We start from the raw sequence: 13274 nt of genomic DNA, 5'->3' as shown, positions 1-13274 counted from the left end.
CTCGTGCAGGAGGCAACCAATCAATGTGTTTCTCTCACATCAATGCTCCTCTCTGCCTTTCCCTCTCTCTTCCACTCTCTAAAAATCAATGGAAAAATATCCTCAGGTGAGGATTAACAAAAATAATAATCATGAATAAAATGAAAATGAGGACAGTGATTCCTAGACACACACACAGGGTAAATGACATGGTGTGTGCAGAGGGCTCAGCACACAGTCGGCGCTCAATGGGGAACCCTTGGGATTTGCCCGGTGTTCATGCTTTGCTCTTCCGCTCTTCAGGGCATGATCACATTAATCTTGGCCACTGACATGGCCAGGCACGCAGAGATCATGGATTCCTTCAAAGAGAAGATGGAGAACTTCGACTACGGCAACGAGGAGCACATGACCCTGGTGAGTAGGCTCCTTAAGCCTCTTGGGGGTGGGGGAGCTGGTGAGGGAGTCCTTCCTCCAGCTCAGACCAGAAACCGAGAAACCAAAACTCCTCCTTGCCTTGGGGGGAGGTGCCGATAAAGCTGGTTTTCAAAGTTCCCAGTCTCACCAGGAAGGCTGCCTGCTGGGAACCTCCCCCGGTAAAGGTAAAGCTCCGTCGTGGCTATGGGGCAGCGTTTTTGCACGCTCCCTCTCATTCTTGTGTGAGGATAGTAAGCGGGTGAAGGCGATTCATCTTGCTCTGGTTTCCTGAGAATAAAGTCAGCTCTCCCACAAAGGACAGCCCCGGAAAACATGCTGAACCCAGCCTTTCGGAGGGCAGCTTGGGGACCCGGTGGCCCAGGCCTGAAGCCTTGATTCAGCTCCCCTTAGGACGGCCGTGCCCTGCTGGCCCCAGCCTGGTGTCGGGGGCAGCGTCCCCCCGAGGCCTGCCAGGCAGAGAGCCCTATTGCCTGTGGCCTACAGCCCGACTCCTCACACAGGAGACGAGAAAGGCCTGGATCGGTTCCCAGGAAGCCATGGGGCAGGGCGACGAGGGAAGGACTGAAGGGCAGCGGTCACCTGGAGGTTCTGCTCAAGTTGAGCCAAGTCAAGTTCTCCAAGGCCCCCCTCCTGGGAGAGCAGCCCAGGCAGATTCGGGGCCCACAGCCTGGGTGGACCCGCATCAGACTCTGAGTGGCAGCCAGCACTGACCTCAAACACTGGCAATTCCAGGTGACAGTCGCTGGGCCTGGAGCAAGTCATTGGTGCTGCAGCCGGTCCCAAAGGCACTCACGTGGCTGGCTCAGGTGGAAACGCTCTGGCTGAATCTTTGGCCTGGCGAGCCTCCATCCGAGGAACCAAATGCATGCCCAGCCTCACCAGGCTTGGAGGGAGTGGGTCTCCTGGGAGGACCAGACAGGCACCCAACTAGGGAACAGCACAAACAAGATGTGGCCGGGCACAGGGCGGCGCTGTGGGGGCTGAAATAGGGGGCTGGGGTGGCCAGGAAGGCTGGAGAAAGGAGCCAGAGCAGGACCTGGAAGGACGCAGGGGGAGAGGAGGCTTCTGCAGGGTGGCGGCTTTGGCCGGGTTCAGAGGCAGAGAGCCCTGCTAGCACAGGGAAGACCCGGGCCTGGAGCAGGGGGCAGAAGCTAATGCCACCTCTGACATTTGGCGAGTCTTGCTAACCCTGGGCTGCGGGGACAGGAGGAATCTGCGGTTGCCCATCCTATTCAGGGGTTGGGGCGCCAAGACTATGCCCTTGCTGCTTTTACATTGAGGGTCCCCTTCACCCTATATTTCTAATATGCCGCTTTGTCACGGGGTGGGGGGGCGTCCCAGCACTATCCACGCCTATTGCCCTTTTAACCTCCGATTCCTAACGTCACATGACTAAGAGTCTGGAAGCTTTGGCTAGAAATAAATGATCAAGATTCATTCAAGGATCTTAGGATTTGCCAACCAGAAACACAGCTAGGCCAAAACCCAGAAATGTCCCGGAGAAGAAAGAAAAGCTAAGAGTAGTTGTAGCAAAGTGTACATTCTGGAGAAGGACCAGTCTGCATTTTGGCCCTCGGATTGGTCCAGATGGTCTGGAGGATGGACGCCAGGAGGTCTGGTCACGTTCAGCCGTCTGGATACGAGAACATTCTTTTCTTAGTCCTTCTGAGGTAATCAATCAGAGGGTTACCTGCAGGTCTGCTGTATGTCCAGGCATTGACACGGGACTGGAGCGTTCAAGTGCAAGTTCCCAGCTGGTTAGAACAAGACTAGAATCATCTCCTCCTGCCGTAGGCAGCGTGATGTTAATAATTGAGCAGCCTGACTGTAGTGGCTCCATTATTCATCACTAACGATGCCTCTCTACACTTTTTCCTGTCTCTTCAATAATCAAGAACTTCATCATGTATATTCGTTTGACAGAAGGTCCTCGTGTTAAATGGGCTGTTCTACCACTCAAGGTCCCGCCGAGAAAGCATTCTGAGCCCTAGCCGGTGTGGTTCAGTGGATAGAGCATCAACTTGCGGACGAAGAGTCCCAGGTTCAAGTCCCGTCAAGGGCACGTACCTCAGTAGCAGGCTCCTCCCTGGCCCAGGCCCTGGTCAGGGCACATGCAGGAGGCAACCAATCGATGTGTTTCTCTCACCTCGACATTTCTGTCTTTCCCTCTCCCACTTCCTCTAAAAATCAATGGAAAAATACCCTTGGGTGAGGATTTTAAAAAAAGAGAAAAACATTCTGATCCTGTGGGGGTGCAGTGACGCCCCTCATTCTCCCCAGTTGAGGCTGAGGGTCGAGATGCAGACCACCAGGGCCCCCACCACAGGCGCCCTGGCTGAGCCATGGAGGGGCAGCAGAGCTCAGCCCCGTCCACAGCCCCGCCCGCTCCTGGGGGGCAAGTCCAGCCCAAACAGCGTGGGTTCCGGTCTGCGCGCCATTGCTGACCCCAAGCCTCTTCTTGCAGCTGAAGATGATTTTGATAAAATGCTGTGATATCTCTAACGAGGTGCGTCCGATGGAAGTCTCAGAGCCTTGGGTGGACTGCTTATTAGAAGAATACTTCATGCAGGTAAGAGTATTTCACGGGAATATCTCATGCACAGCAGTCACGCCTCCTGGCGCTCTGCTTGGCCCCTTACGTGAGGCCCAGTTTGAATCCTGGCAGGTGGGTCACAGTGGACACAGGCGGGTCGGCAGAAGTGCCTCGCGCCCCCAGAAAGCCTTCACAGCAGGCGCACAGCAAACAGGAGCGAGGCTGTCATTTCAGACCTGAGAGGCCGTGGCTGCCTGCAAAAGCTAATGCTGTGACTGCCACCTGTCACCACTAAGCGAGCCGCTCTGAGGGGCACACATGTCAGGCCTGAAGGTCAAGAACTGCAGAGACAGGAAGGGCCCCCGGGGGCAGCTGGGGAAGCTCTGATGAGCCGGAGGGGTGTCCACAAGCTGCTTCTGCCACACGGCGCATTCTTGTGACCCACTTCATTGGCCTCCTCCTGTGCCCTCCCCTCAGTCCTCACCGCACGGCCCTGCACGGCCCTGCACACCCGATGTAGCACTCAGAATAGCATCATCTTTTCAAACAATTGGTAATTGTTATTACTGATTTACATAACGCACCGCGGTTGGGCTGGCTGCGGCATATTAGCTCATATTTCTCCTCCTCGAAGAACAGTGATCCCCAGAGCCCCCCAAGTTCCCTGCGTGTTTCTTTAACGTTGCGTCTGCTGCACTCCCCAGAGCGACCGCGAGAAGTCGGAAGGCCTTCCCGTGGCCCCTTTCATGGACCGGGACAAAGTGACCAAAGCCACGGCCCAGATTGGGTTCATCAAGTTCGTCCTGATCCCCATGTTTGAAACAGTGACCAAGGTGAGTGACCATCACCACACCCGGGGCGACACGACAGGCAGTGAGAAACACGGGAGTGCACAGCCGTGCACACACATGCACACGCCGTGCACGCACGCTCACACACTCACCTACACACTCACACACTCGCCCACACGCTCACACACTCGCCCACACGCTCACACACACATGCACACGCCGTGCACGCACGCTCACACGCTCACCTACACACGCACACACTCGCCCACACGCTCACACACACATGCACACGCCGTGCACGCACGCTCACACACTCACCTACACACTCACACACTCGCCCACACGCTCACACACTCGCCCACACGCTCACACACACATGCACACGCCGTGCACGCACGCTCACACACTCACCTACACACTCACACACTCGCCCACACGCTCACACACTCGCCCACACGCTCACACACACATGCACACGCCGTGCACGCACGCTCACACACTCACCTACACACTCACACACTCGCCCACACGCTCACACACTCGCCCACACGCTCACACACACATGCACACGCCGTGCACGCACGCTCACACACTCACCTACACACTCACACACTCGCCCACACGCTCACACACACATGCACACGCCGTGCACGCACGCTCACACACTCACCTACACACTCACACACTCGCCCACACGCTCACACACTCGCCCACACGCTCACACACACATGCTTGTGAACTGTAACTGCCCACCGGACACCCCACCTGAAGTCCCCCTCCACCTTAACACCAACACGCCCAACACTCTCCCCCCCACCTCCCCACTTGCCCTCCCACCTCCTGCTCCCCCGGCAGCACACCCACAGAACCTCCCGGCTTCCCCTTCCTACGCCACCACGGCCAGCCTGCTAGTCCCCACGGAGACCTCCTCCGAGTGGCCCTCCGCTCGCAGGGCACCAGCGGAGCCTGTGTCAGCTCCTCTCGCCGTCACCTTCGGAAGAACCTCCTAAGCGGTCCCATCTCCATCTCACTCACTCCACCCAGCACACGGCTCTCACCAGGTTAACCTTCAGGAAGGAGGTCTCCACCTCTCTCCTGAACCCTCCATAGCTCCCCACTGCCCCAACACAGGCCCATGGTCCCCCGTCCTCCGTAGCACCTCTGTCTGGCAGGACGACCCGCAGCTCCTGGTCCTGGCCTTTCTTCCAACCTTTACCGCCAAGTGCATCCTTCTCTGCCCTGGGCTCCCAGCCTCACATGCTGCTCTCTCCATCTTCCAGAACCAGCTCAGCGCTCCTTCCTTATGCTTCTCGGGAGCTGCCTTCTTGCTCACAGCGTTCTCTCCACACACTGCGCCTTCACAGCGGGCAGGCAGGGCTGGTCCCGGCTGCAGTGGTGTGACCACGGGCCCACCCTCCCCTGCAGTAGGGCGGAGTGTGACCTTCCCCGGGGGGAGGGGCACCCTGTGCTGAGTCTCATCGAATGTCCGACAGGCAGACAGACTGGAGGACACAGCCGCTCAGGCTGGAGGGCAGGCGTGAGCGAGTCCCTCCAGGCTCTGTGGCTGTCGGGGGCCGAGTGGGTGAAGTTGGCTTTGGAAGATGAGAAAGTGCAGCGTGGACAGTTGGGGGGCAGGAGGACATGGGAGGGGAGGGGAGGGGTGGGGAGGGAGTGGCTTCTACCAGGTCCCTGTGAGAAGCAGGAGACAGCGGGGACCGTGGAACCAGGTGGGCAGGTGGCAGGTGTGAGGGGCTCCAGGAACCATTGACCGGACAGTGTCAGAGCCTCGGTCACCTTGGATGCCGTAGAGGCCGCACACTGGGGGCTCCGACCGCGCCCCGTGGACGGCTGCAGATTCCCGTGCAACCCACTGAGACACACGACCTGCCCTTGTCCCAAACGCTTTCCGTCGCCTCAGCGGCAGACGGTTGACCCAGTGTGTCCCCCTCCAGCTCTTCCCTGCGGTTGAGGAAAGCATGCTGCAGCCCCTGTGGGAATCCAGAGACCGCTACGAGGAGCTGAAGCAGATGGACGACGCCATGACGGAGGTAGGGCCCCGTGGGACAGCGGGTGATGCGGGCTCCGTCCACACTGCTGGCACCGCGAGGCGGCCCCTCTGGACGGGCGCTCGTTCCCACCCAAAGGAGAGACAGGCCGATGACATCAGGGGATCTAATGTGGTTGGAGGTCACATGACAGTGCTGCCCGCTGTGACGTGACGAGGGTCAGCATCCACGGCATCTCCCTCCCCCAGTAGCACCCAGCCCACATCCTCCCTCTCCTCCCCCTGCCCCTGGGCTGACCTTGTTCACTGAGAGGCTCCCCCTGGCCTGGGAAAAGCCGCCACCACGTCCCATCCTGGCTCTAGACCACAGGCTCTCACACAGGGCAGCTCGGCCCCTCCCAGGGGTCAGGGATACAGACCAGGCCTGGCTTTAGGGAGCTTGGGGATTGATAGTTTTCAGGGGAGGTCCAGTTCGCAGGCTCAGAGCTGGGGTCGAGGTTTCCCCCAAAGCCCCCCATGTTAGTCTGGCCAAGTCAGGACCTCGGGGTGTGCGCACCTCTGTGTCAGGGCCCCCTGCCTCTTGGGACCACCCAGTGACCTTCTCACCTGACCTCCAGCCACCCCAGGTGTGGCTGCCCCTCTCTCCGGGGGCCCAGTGCAGCTGGAGCAGTCTCCCTGCTGCTTCATACTTTGGCCCCATGTGGCTGTGGCTGACCTCACCCCATCCCAGCCCGGCAGTGCCCCCCGCCTGGCTCTGCACCATGTCTTCTTCACTGCTCACCTCAGCCAGGGCCTCCCCATCACGGTGCCTCCACCTGCCTCTGCCACTGGGAACTCCCGCCACGCCCTGCTGAGGCTCGTTCTGTGTTGTTCTTGTCTCTCTCTGCCTCCTTGGTGCAATGCTAGACGTATAGTAGGTGCTCAACACATACCTCTGAGCCCACAGACCAGCCATCTCCATCTCTAGTTAGATTCTAGCAGGTCACAGGCAGGTGCTGAAACTCCAAAAGCTAAGAGCAAATGATACAGAGGACGGATGTAAGAAGAGGTGTCCCCTTGCCCAGACCCCCTGCAGGAGAGCTGCAGAGCCTGACTCTCCGGGGACATCCACACGTCATCTCAACGGAGACCTTGAGTCTCCAAGTCCCAGCCCCGGCCGCCCAGTGGGGGCCACTGGGACCCTCCAGGGCCCCTTCCTGCCCCCAGAAAGGACAGACCCGAAAGGAGGTGAAAGGGATGTGGACTCCACAGTCGCCACGGCCAGTCCACGGGGCTGTGTGCACTGCAGCCAGTGTGAGCTCGCCGTCCAGGCAGCAGGCAGTGGCCGCACCGGGTGAGGCCTCCCGTAGCAGGGAAGGTGGCCCGTGCACCGAGCTGTGTCTGAAAAGCTCACACGTGTGTGTTTGGCACCACAAGGTTGCAGACGTTCATCTCAGCTTCACATTTTAGCATCTGCAGTCAACAGGCAGCTCCCGAGCAGACAAGCAGCCACCCCTCGGGGTCCCCAAGCCTGACTTCTCTGTCTCTGTCCTGGTTACAGAGGAAGACGGAGAGCCGGGCAGGCGGGGGCACCGACAAGTCAAGGGAGAAAAGCAGAGATGGGAAGCCAAGCGAAGGTAATGCTGTTGTGCACTGACGCCCAGCAGTTCCCAACACAACGGAGCTGGATTGGAATGGGGGAGGGAGGGAGGGAGGGAGGGGGAAATCTGAATACCAAATATTTTTAAATAAGTAAAACGTGTATGCCTTGCTCAGAATAATTAGAATCAGGCTCTGAAGGAGGGGGCATGCTTTAGTTCAGGGGTCCTCAAACTACGGCCCGTGGGCCACATGCAAATACAAATATTATACTTGTTCCCGTTTTGTTTTTTTACTTCAAAATAAGATATGTGCAGTGTGCATAGGAATTTGTTCATAGTTTTTTTTTTTAACTATAGTCCGGCCCTCCAACGGTCTGAGGGACAGTGAATTGGCCCCCTGTTTAAAAAGTTTGAGGACCCCTGCTTTGGTTGATAGAAAAAGGTTAGTAATTAGCATGTGTGCCACTCCTAAGGGAAAACGCTTTTTTCAAGCTTTTCACAAAGAAAAATATTTGTTAGCATGGCTGCGGTCACCTCCCCGAGCACTTGTTGGCATCAGCCACTCCCTCAGTCCATGCAGAAGGCACACCAGCCATTCGGCCTGAATAATGAGGACACACCACACAGGTGGCTGATGGTTCCTTTGAGGGAGTTTCGGTTTATAAAGCAGCAAGGTGCCGGCATGAGAAACTAGGTTTGGTTTTATTAGAGGAACAGAGGTCCCGGCTTCCAGCAGCCAACAAAGCAAGCCTTGGGGCCAAGCTTTGCACTGGAGACCCAACCTCTGAGCCTCAGGGCCCGAGTCTCTAAATTACCATCATGTTGTGGTTTTAGCAGTTAACTAAGCAGAGGGCTGGTCCATAGGAAGCACTCCGTAAATGCTGGCTTTCTTTTCTTTTTCTTTTTTTAATATACTTTTATTGATTTCAGAGAGGGAGAGAGAGAAGCATCAATGATGAGAGAGAACCATTGATCGGCTGCCTCCTGCACGCCCCACACCGGGGATCAAGCCCGCAACCTGAGCATGTGCCCTGACCGGGAATCGAACTCTGACCTCCTGGTTCATAGATGGATGCTCAACCACTGAGCCACGCCAGCCAGGCTGGCTTTCAATTTTGAAGTCAGATCGTATTTTTTTGAATGGCTCAGAAAAGGGATCGAGATTGTTTTATTTTCCCTGAACATGTTCAACAATATGTCCGACGGCCTCATTTTTCAAACACAGTGTGCGTCTAATCCTGTGACACTTGCGATATCGCCTGCGCATTTCAATCCCAACGAAGACAAACCCGGCGTCCGTTTCCCTCCCGAGCAGACCTCGCCTGAAGGAAGAGGACGTCCGTCCGCGGTGCCTGGGCCCGGCCGCTCGGCGTGAGATCCTCCGCGGGGAGAAGCTGATCCTGACCCCCCCCTGGCGCCCACGACCAGGACCGTTTTGTTCACCGATACAAAAAAAAAAGGAATTCATGATGCTGTACAGAATTTTTACTTTTAAACTGCCTTTTAAATAATATATTCTTATACAGAAGTGGGTCCTGCTCTTTCTCTTCGTGGAGGAGTGTGTCTGAGAAACGTGCTCGCGTGGAGACGAGGACGCTGTGCTTTCCCGCAGACGCACCCAGAGCGCCTGCCCAGGGCGATGCGATGCGCTCCTCGCGCAAATTCAGCATTAAATGCCAGGCCGCTGCCCGGAGCGCCAGGCCGTGCCTGTCCTGTGTTTGCGAGCTGCGAGGGCACTGGTGCCTGTGGGGGGAGGTGGGGACCCCAGGCGGCCGGTCACACTGTAGACAGCAGGCAGTCCATGCAGGTCACAGACGTATCGCAGGCTGGTGCCCGTGCACCGAGAGGCGGGCATGGAGCCGTTAACGCGCAGATAAGGAGCCGCGTTGACCTTCTCTGCACAGCAAGGGAGGAAGCTGTCCTTTTCTTCCTGCCTATGTCTTAGGGACAGGCATTGGGAACTTTCTGGGTGGCACTGGGCCCACAAAGGGAGAGCCAATCCCCGCTTGTTCATGGTCAAGCTGGAGGGGCCCCCACACCTAAGCTCTCACCCAGAGCCCCGCCTGCATCTAGACCCCTGAGTGCCCCCAGGCTGTGGGCCCCACCCGCGCCCCCTCAGGACAACATAACCTGCCGAAGAGCCTCCGCTCTGAGAACCGGCCTTCACAGGGCAGCCGCATGGCCTGGTTGGTTCCATGTCCTGGGCATGCATGCCCCCCTGAACTCCAGGATACTGCTCCCCATCCTCACAGAATTCACTTTTGAGCTGTGAGATTCCCCACCTCTCCTGAGAGCTGCGTGTCCCAAACTCTCACACCCATAAATTGGAAAGAATTCTCCCCCGGGTGTGTGCCTGCTTTTCCTTTTTAAACACATGGTGCCCTCCCACTCATGCTGGTCCCTCGGGCCACCATCCTGCCAGAGCCAGGCCTTCCTCATGGCCTCGGGCAAGAACAACACGGTGTGGAGTGGGCACAGGGACTGCCCTGCCCCTTGCCCTCCTGCCCTTCCCTCCTCCCTCTGCTCCTTAGATGGTGCCCACGGTGGATGTCAGGCACCATGCGGCCCGCCCCCTCGAGCTCACGCAAGCTGGAAAGCCAGCGAATAAAGGGTTGTCGTGAAGCAGGTGCTCCTGCACAACCTGTGGCCACAGAGGCGCCTGGGAACCTGGGGAAAGCGAGCCTGAGGGTGGCTGCAGTGACCTCTACAAGACCAGTGGGCATGAGGAGGAGGAGGGCGGGGAGCCCCAGGCGGCTCCAGCCGCAGCCTTTGCGACCTGCTTTCTGGAGGAGGCGGCCCTGGGTCTTGATGGATGAGCAACGCAGCGAGCCAGGCAGAGATACAACAAGGCAGCACCCACAGCAGGGTCAGTGATGGAGGCTGCATGGCGGGACGAGCAGGTTGGCATGAGACCACAAAGGTGCAGGGAGAGGGCTGCCAGGTGCAGCGGTGAGGCCGGGCGAGGCGGGGCCTGGGCCGCAGGCGCTCTGGGGTGTCTGTGTCTGTGCAGAACAGTGGGGCTCGGCCACACTGGAGACTGGAGACCAGAGATCAGGGAGAGAAGGTCGTGGGCCCGAGGACTGGTCTTGGCGGTCAGTTGTGGGAACGAGGGGGGTTGTCACCACCGAGGGGGCTCGCAGGCTGACCAGCCCTTCTGTGCCCTGCGCCTTCCCCGGCTCTGACGCCCACAGCGGAGCCTGCCCCCGGCCCTGCTGCTCCCAAGGAAGCTCCAACAGCCCAGAGCTGGTTCGGGGTGACCCACGTTGTTTATGTAGCGAGGCACCTGCAGAAAATAATTTCCCAGGTCCCCGCACACCCTAGGAAGACCCCTGGTGACGTCCATGTGAGGCTCAGACATTTGCCACATGAATACATGGATTCGAGTTTGTGGTCACTACCCCAGAGAATCATGTAAGAGAAGAAAGTCATCCTGCAGAATGTGTGTGTGTGGTGGGGGCAGGAGAACAGGGACACGTGTGTATACGTGTGTGTGTGTGTCTGTGTGTGTGAACACTTATGCACGTACGTGCACTATTACACACCGAACCTCCGTCCCCGCTGAGAGAAAGGAAGGGAAATGAGGAAAAGATGGCAGGCAACTAGCCTTGGCACGGTGTCCCGGCCCTGGCAGCGAACAGGGTGAGAACAAGGAACGCTTGGACTTGGCTAAGGAACAAAGGGCCAGGTGCGAGGGCGAGGCGGTGGAGGCGGACAGTGGCCCTCGCAGAGCAGCGAGACATGGCAGCCGAGCCTTCTCAGCATCCGATGATTCCTCGTGGCGGTGAGAGCTCTGGCGTCATTTCTGCTGTTTTCCACACCAGTAATTTTACAAAACATTCAAAATGCGTCGGACGTGCCAGCTGCAGTGGGTCCGAGGAAATGTTAAGCTGCAGTGGCTGCTCACCGACCTGCCTGTTCTCTCTGCCGCTGGCCGGCGCCCAGAGATGCCTGTGAAGTAGCTGATGTGTGCCCCTCGGGTGCTAACTGACCCGGAGGAAGTGGCTGGCAGCGGGGCACACGGTGCCCGGCACTAAGGAAACCCCCGCTGGCCCCAGGGGCCACGGCTGCCCCCAGCCTGATGGATGAGGGGTGCTGCCCACAGTTTACCAGTTGGGAAGGAACCCACAGAAATGCTCCTCCCGCTTACATATCGCCGCTCCCCTCGGACAAGCCCATCCATCCTGAGTGGGACCCCTGGGAGGCGGCGGAGTCCCAGCCAGCCTCCTGCAGCGGCGCCCCCTGCACTGGCCTCCTCTACCACCAAGATCCCACCCCCCCCACACCTGTTTTTTTTTTCTAAACCTTCCAAGAGTTACTGATCGCAGGTGTGGAGGCCCATGGCCAACCCTCTAAAGAGCAGCTGAGACTTATCTCCACAGCCCGCTGCTGGGATCCTCAAACTCCCGCGGAGGGGCTCCGTGCATAAAGCTTATGTCGGCTCCATGTGGTCCTTGCAGGGACCGCCCCAGGCTGGACCACCAAGCAACACGGATGGCCCGAGGCTCAGAGGTCAGACCAGGTCTCAGGTGAAAGGCTGTGCATGTTGAACACGGCACCCGGGGCCAGTGGAACAGGACACGTTTCTAACCTACAAGCAGACAGTGTAATTTTCCTTTATATTTATGGTTAGAGAAACCCCACCCCTAAAGGAACAAGCAGCCACACTTGGGGTCATCCTGTAGCCCCCACCTGGGGGCGCTCTGCCCAGCCCCACCTGGAGACCCCTAATGCCCCCCCCTCCCCCACCACTCCAGACATGCAAGTTCCCTCAGCGCTCACCTGAATGAGACCATGGTTATGGGGCCAGTGTTTGGGCCTTAATTAGATCTGCAAGTGATGGTCATAATTAGGCGTTTAATTACCCAGAATCAATCATGCAACTCGAACCGAATGAGGTGAGTGTGGAGTTGGTGGGAATAACCGTGGTGGCTGGACTTGTTGATTAAATACTGCCTGATCTTTCCATGCTGTTGGGCACCTTCAAAATCTAACCTTGCCCTGGAACTTGTGAGCCTCCCCCACACCTACCTGATATGAGCAAATGTGTCAGACCAGACATCCCACCAGTCATGTCAGCTCGAGTTATAAACTGTAAGAAATCCAGTAAGGGATAGGAAGCTTTAAAAGCAATCATGTTCTCTTAAAGAGCTAACGTCTGGCAGGTGAGTGGCTCCACCGGCATCTCAGGAAAAGACCGGAGCAGACGGGCTGGAGAGGATGGGCCCCAATGAGCTCGAGGGAGATCAATTCTCTGCTTTCTCACTGGGGCCCGGCCTGGTGTGGGCAAGAAGTGCTCAAGGATGCTTGATGAACACATGAATGAATGAATCAACCAATCAATCAATCAACCAATCGACAAATAAATGGCAGGTACGTGGACTGTTATTTATACAGCTAACCTGGTAAAAAGTATTGGGTTTAATGCTCCTGTGTTCAGCTTTGCATTAAAACCAACTTAAAGGAAGCTTGGGAGAGGAAACAGGAGGCAAAATGCGTGCTGTGCTCCTCCCCCACCCCCCTACCCCCACCCACCTTAGACCACTCACTTCTGATAGGATTTCACAGTCGCCCAGGAGAAAGGCCTGCAGCCTGTTATGATCTGCTGTGAGGGGCCACTGTCCTCCCCTCCAACTATACAGATTCTCAGTGTCCATTTGTCTTTAGGAAAAATGCATCCGCTTCTGTTCGGAAATTAAAGGGTATAAGTGGGAAATGGAGGGAGGATGTTAGCATTATCGCAGAAAGGGGATCGGGGGCTCTTTTGTCCTGCCCATGGGGGTAATTTCAGTGGCAAAAGCAGCTCTTTGCTGCTACAGGCAATTCTATCAGAAATGGAGAGGCCAGTGAGGGGATTGTGGGGGACACAGTGAAACTGAGGCAGGGGGCTCACCAAGGCAAACCTGGCTCTCCCAGTCCACACAGGACACCACCCCACCCAGCGCGGAAGC

The 13274-nt window shown here is 57.4% G+C and overlaps 1 protein-coding gene across 4 annotated transcripts in view; it reads left to right on the top strand.

Annotated features, from left to right (window-relative positions):
* Positions 1–8976, top strand: part of PDE9A (phosphodiesterase 9A) — an 87169-nt gene extending 78193 nt beyond the window's left edge. For 2 of the 4 annotated variants that reach the window (XM_070407131.1, XM_070407135.1), the window contains 5 exons: positions 283–396; positions 2882–2986; positions 3655–3783; positions 5694–5789; positions 7287–7382. In XM_070407131.1, the coding sequence (XP_070263232.1) occupies positions 283–396; positions 2882–2986; positions 3655–3783; positions 5694–5789; positions 7287–7382 (540 nt within the window). Of the gene's footprint in view, positions 1–282; positions 397–2881; positions 2987–3654; positions 3784–5693; positions 5790–7286; positions 7383–8551 lie in introns of those variants that run through there. The other 2 variants (XM_070407134.1, XM_070407132.1) reach the window with 2 other exon arrangements.
* Positions 8977–13274: the final 4298 nt, after the last annotated feature.

This window comes from Myotis yumanensis, unplaced genomic scaffold, assembly GCF_028538775.1.
Source record: "Myotis yumanensis isolate MYYU_CA2020_CCGP unplaced genomic scaffold, mMyoYum1.0.hap1 SCAF_2, whole genome shotgun sequence".
Lineage (NCBI taxonomy): Eukaryota > Metazoa > Chordata > Mammalia > Chiroptera > Vespertilionidae > Myotis > Myotis yumanensis.
This window is presented reverse-complemented; position numbering and strand designations above follow the sequence as displayed.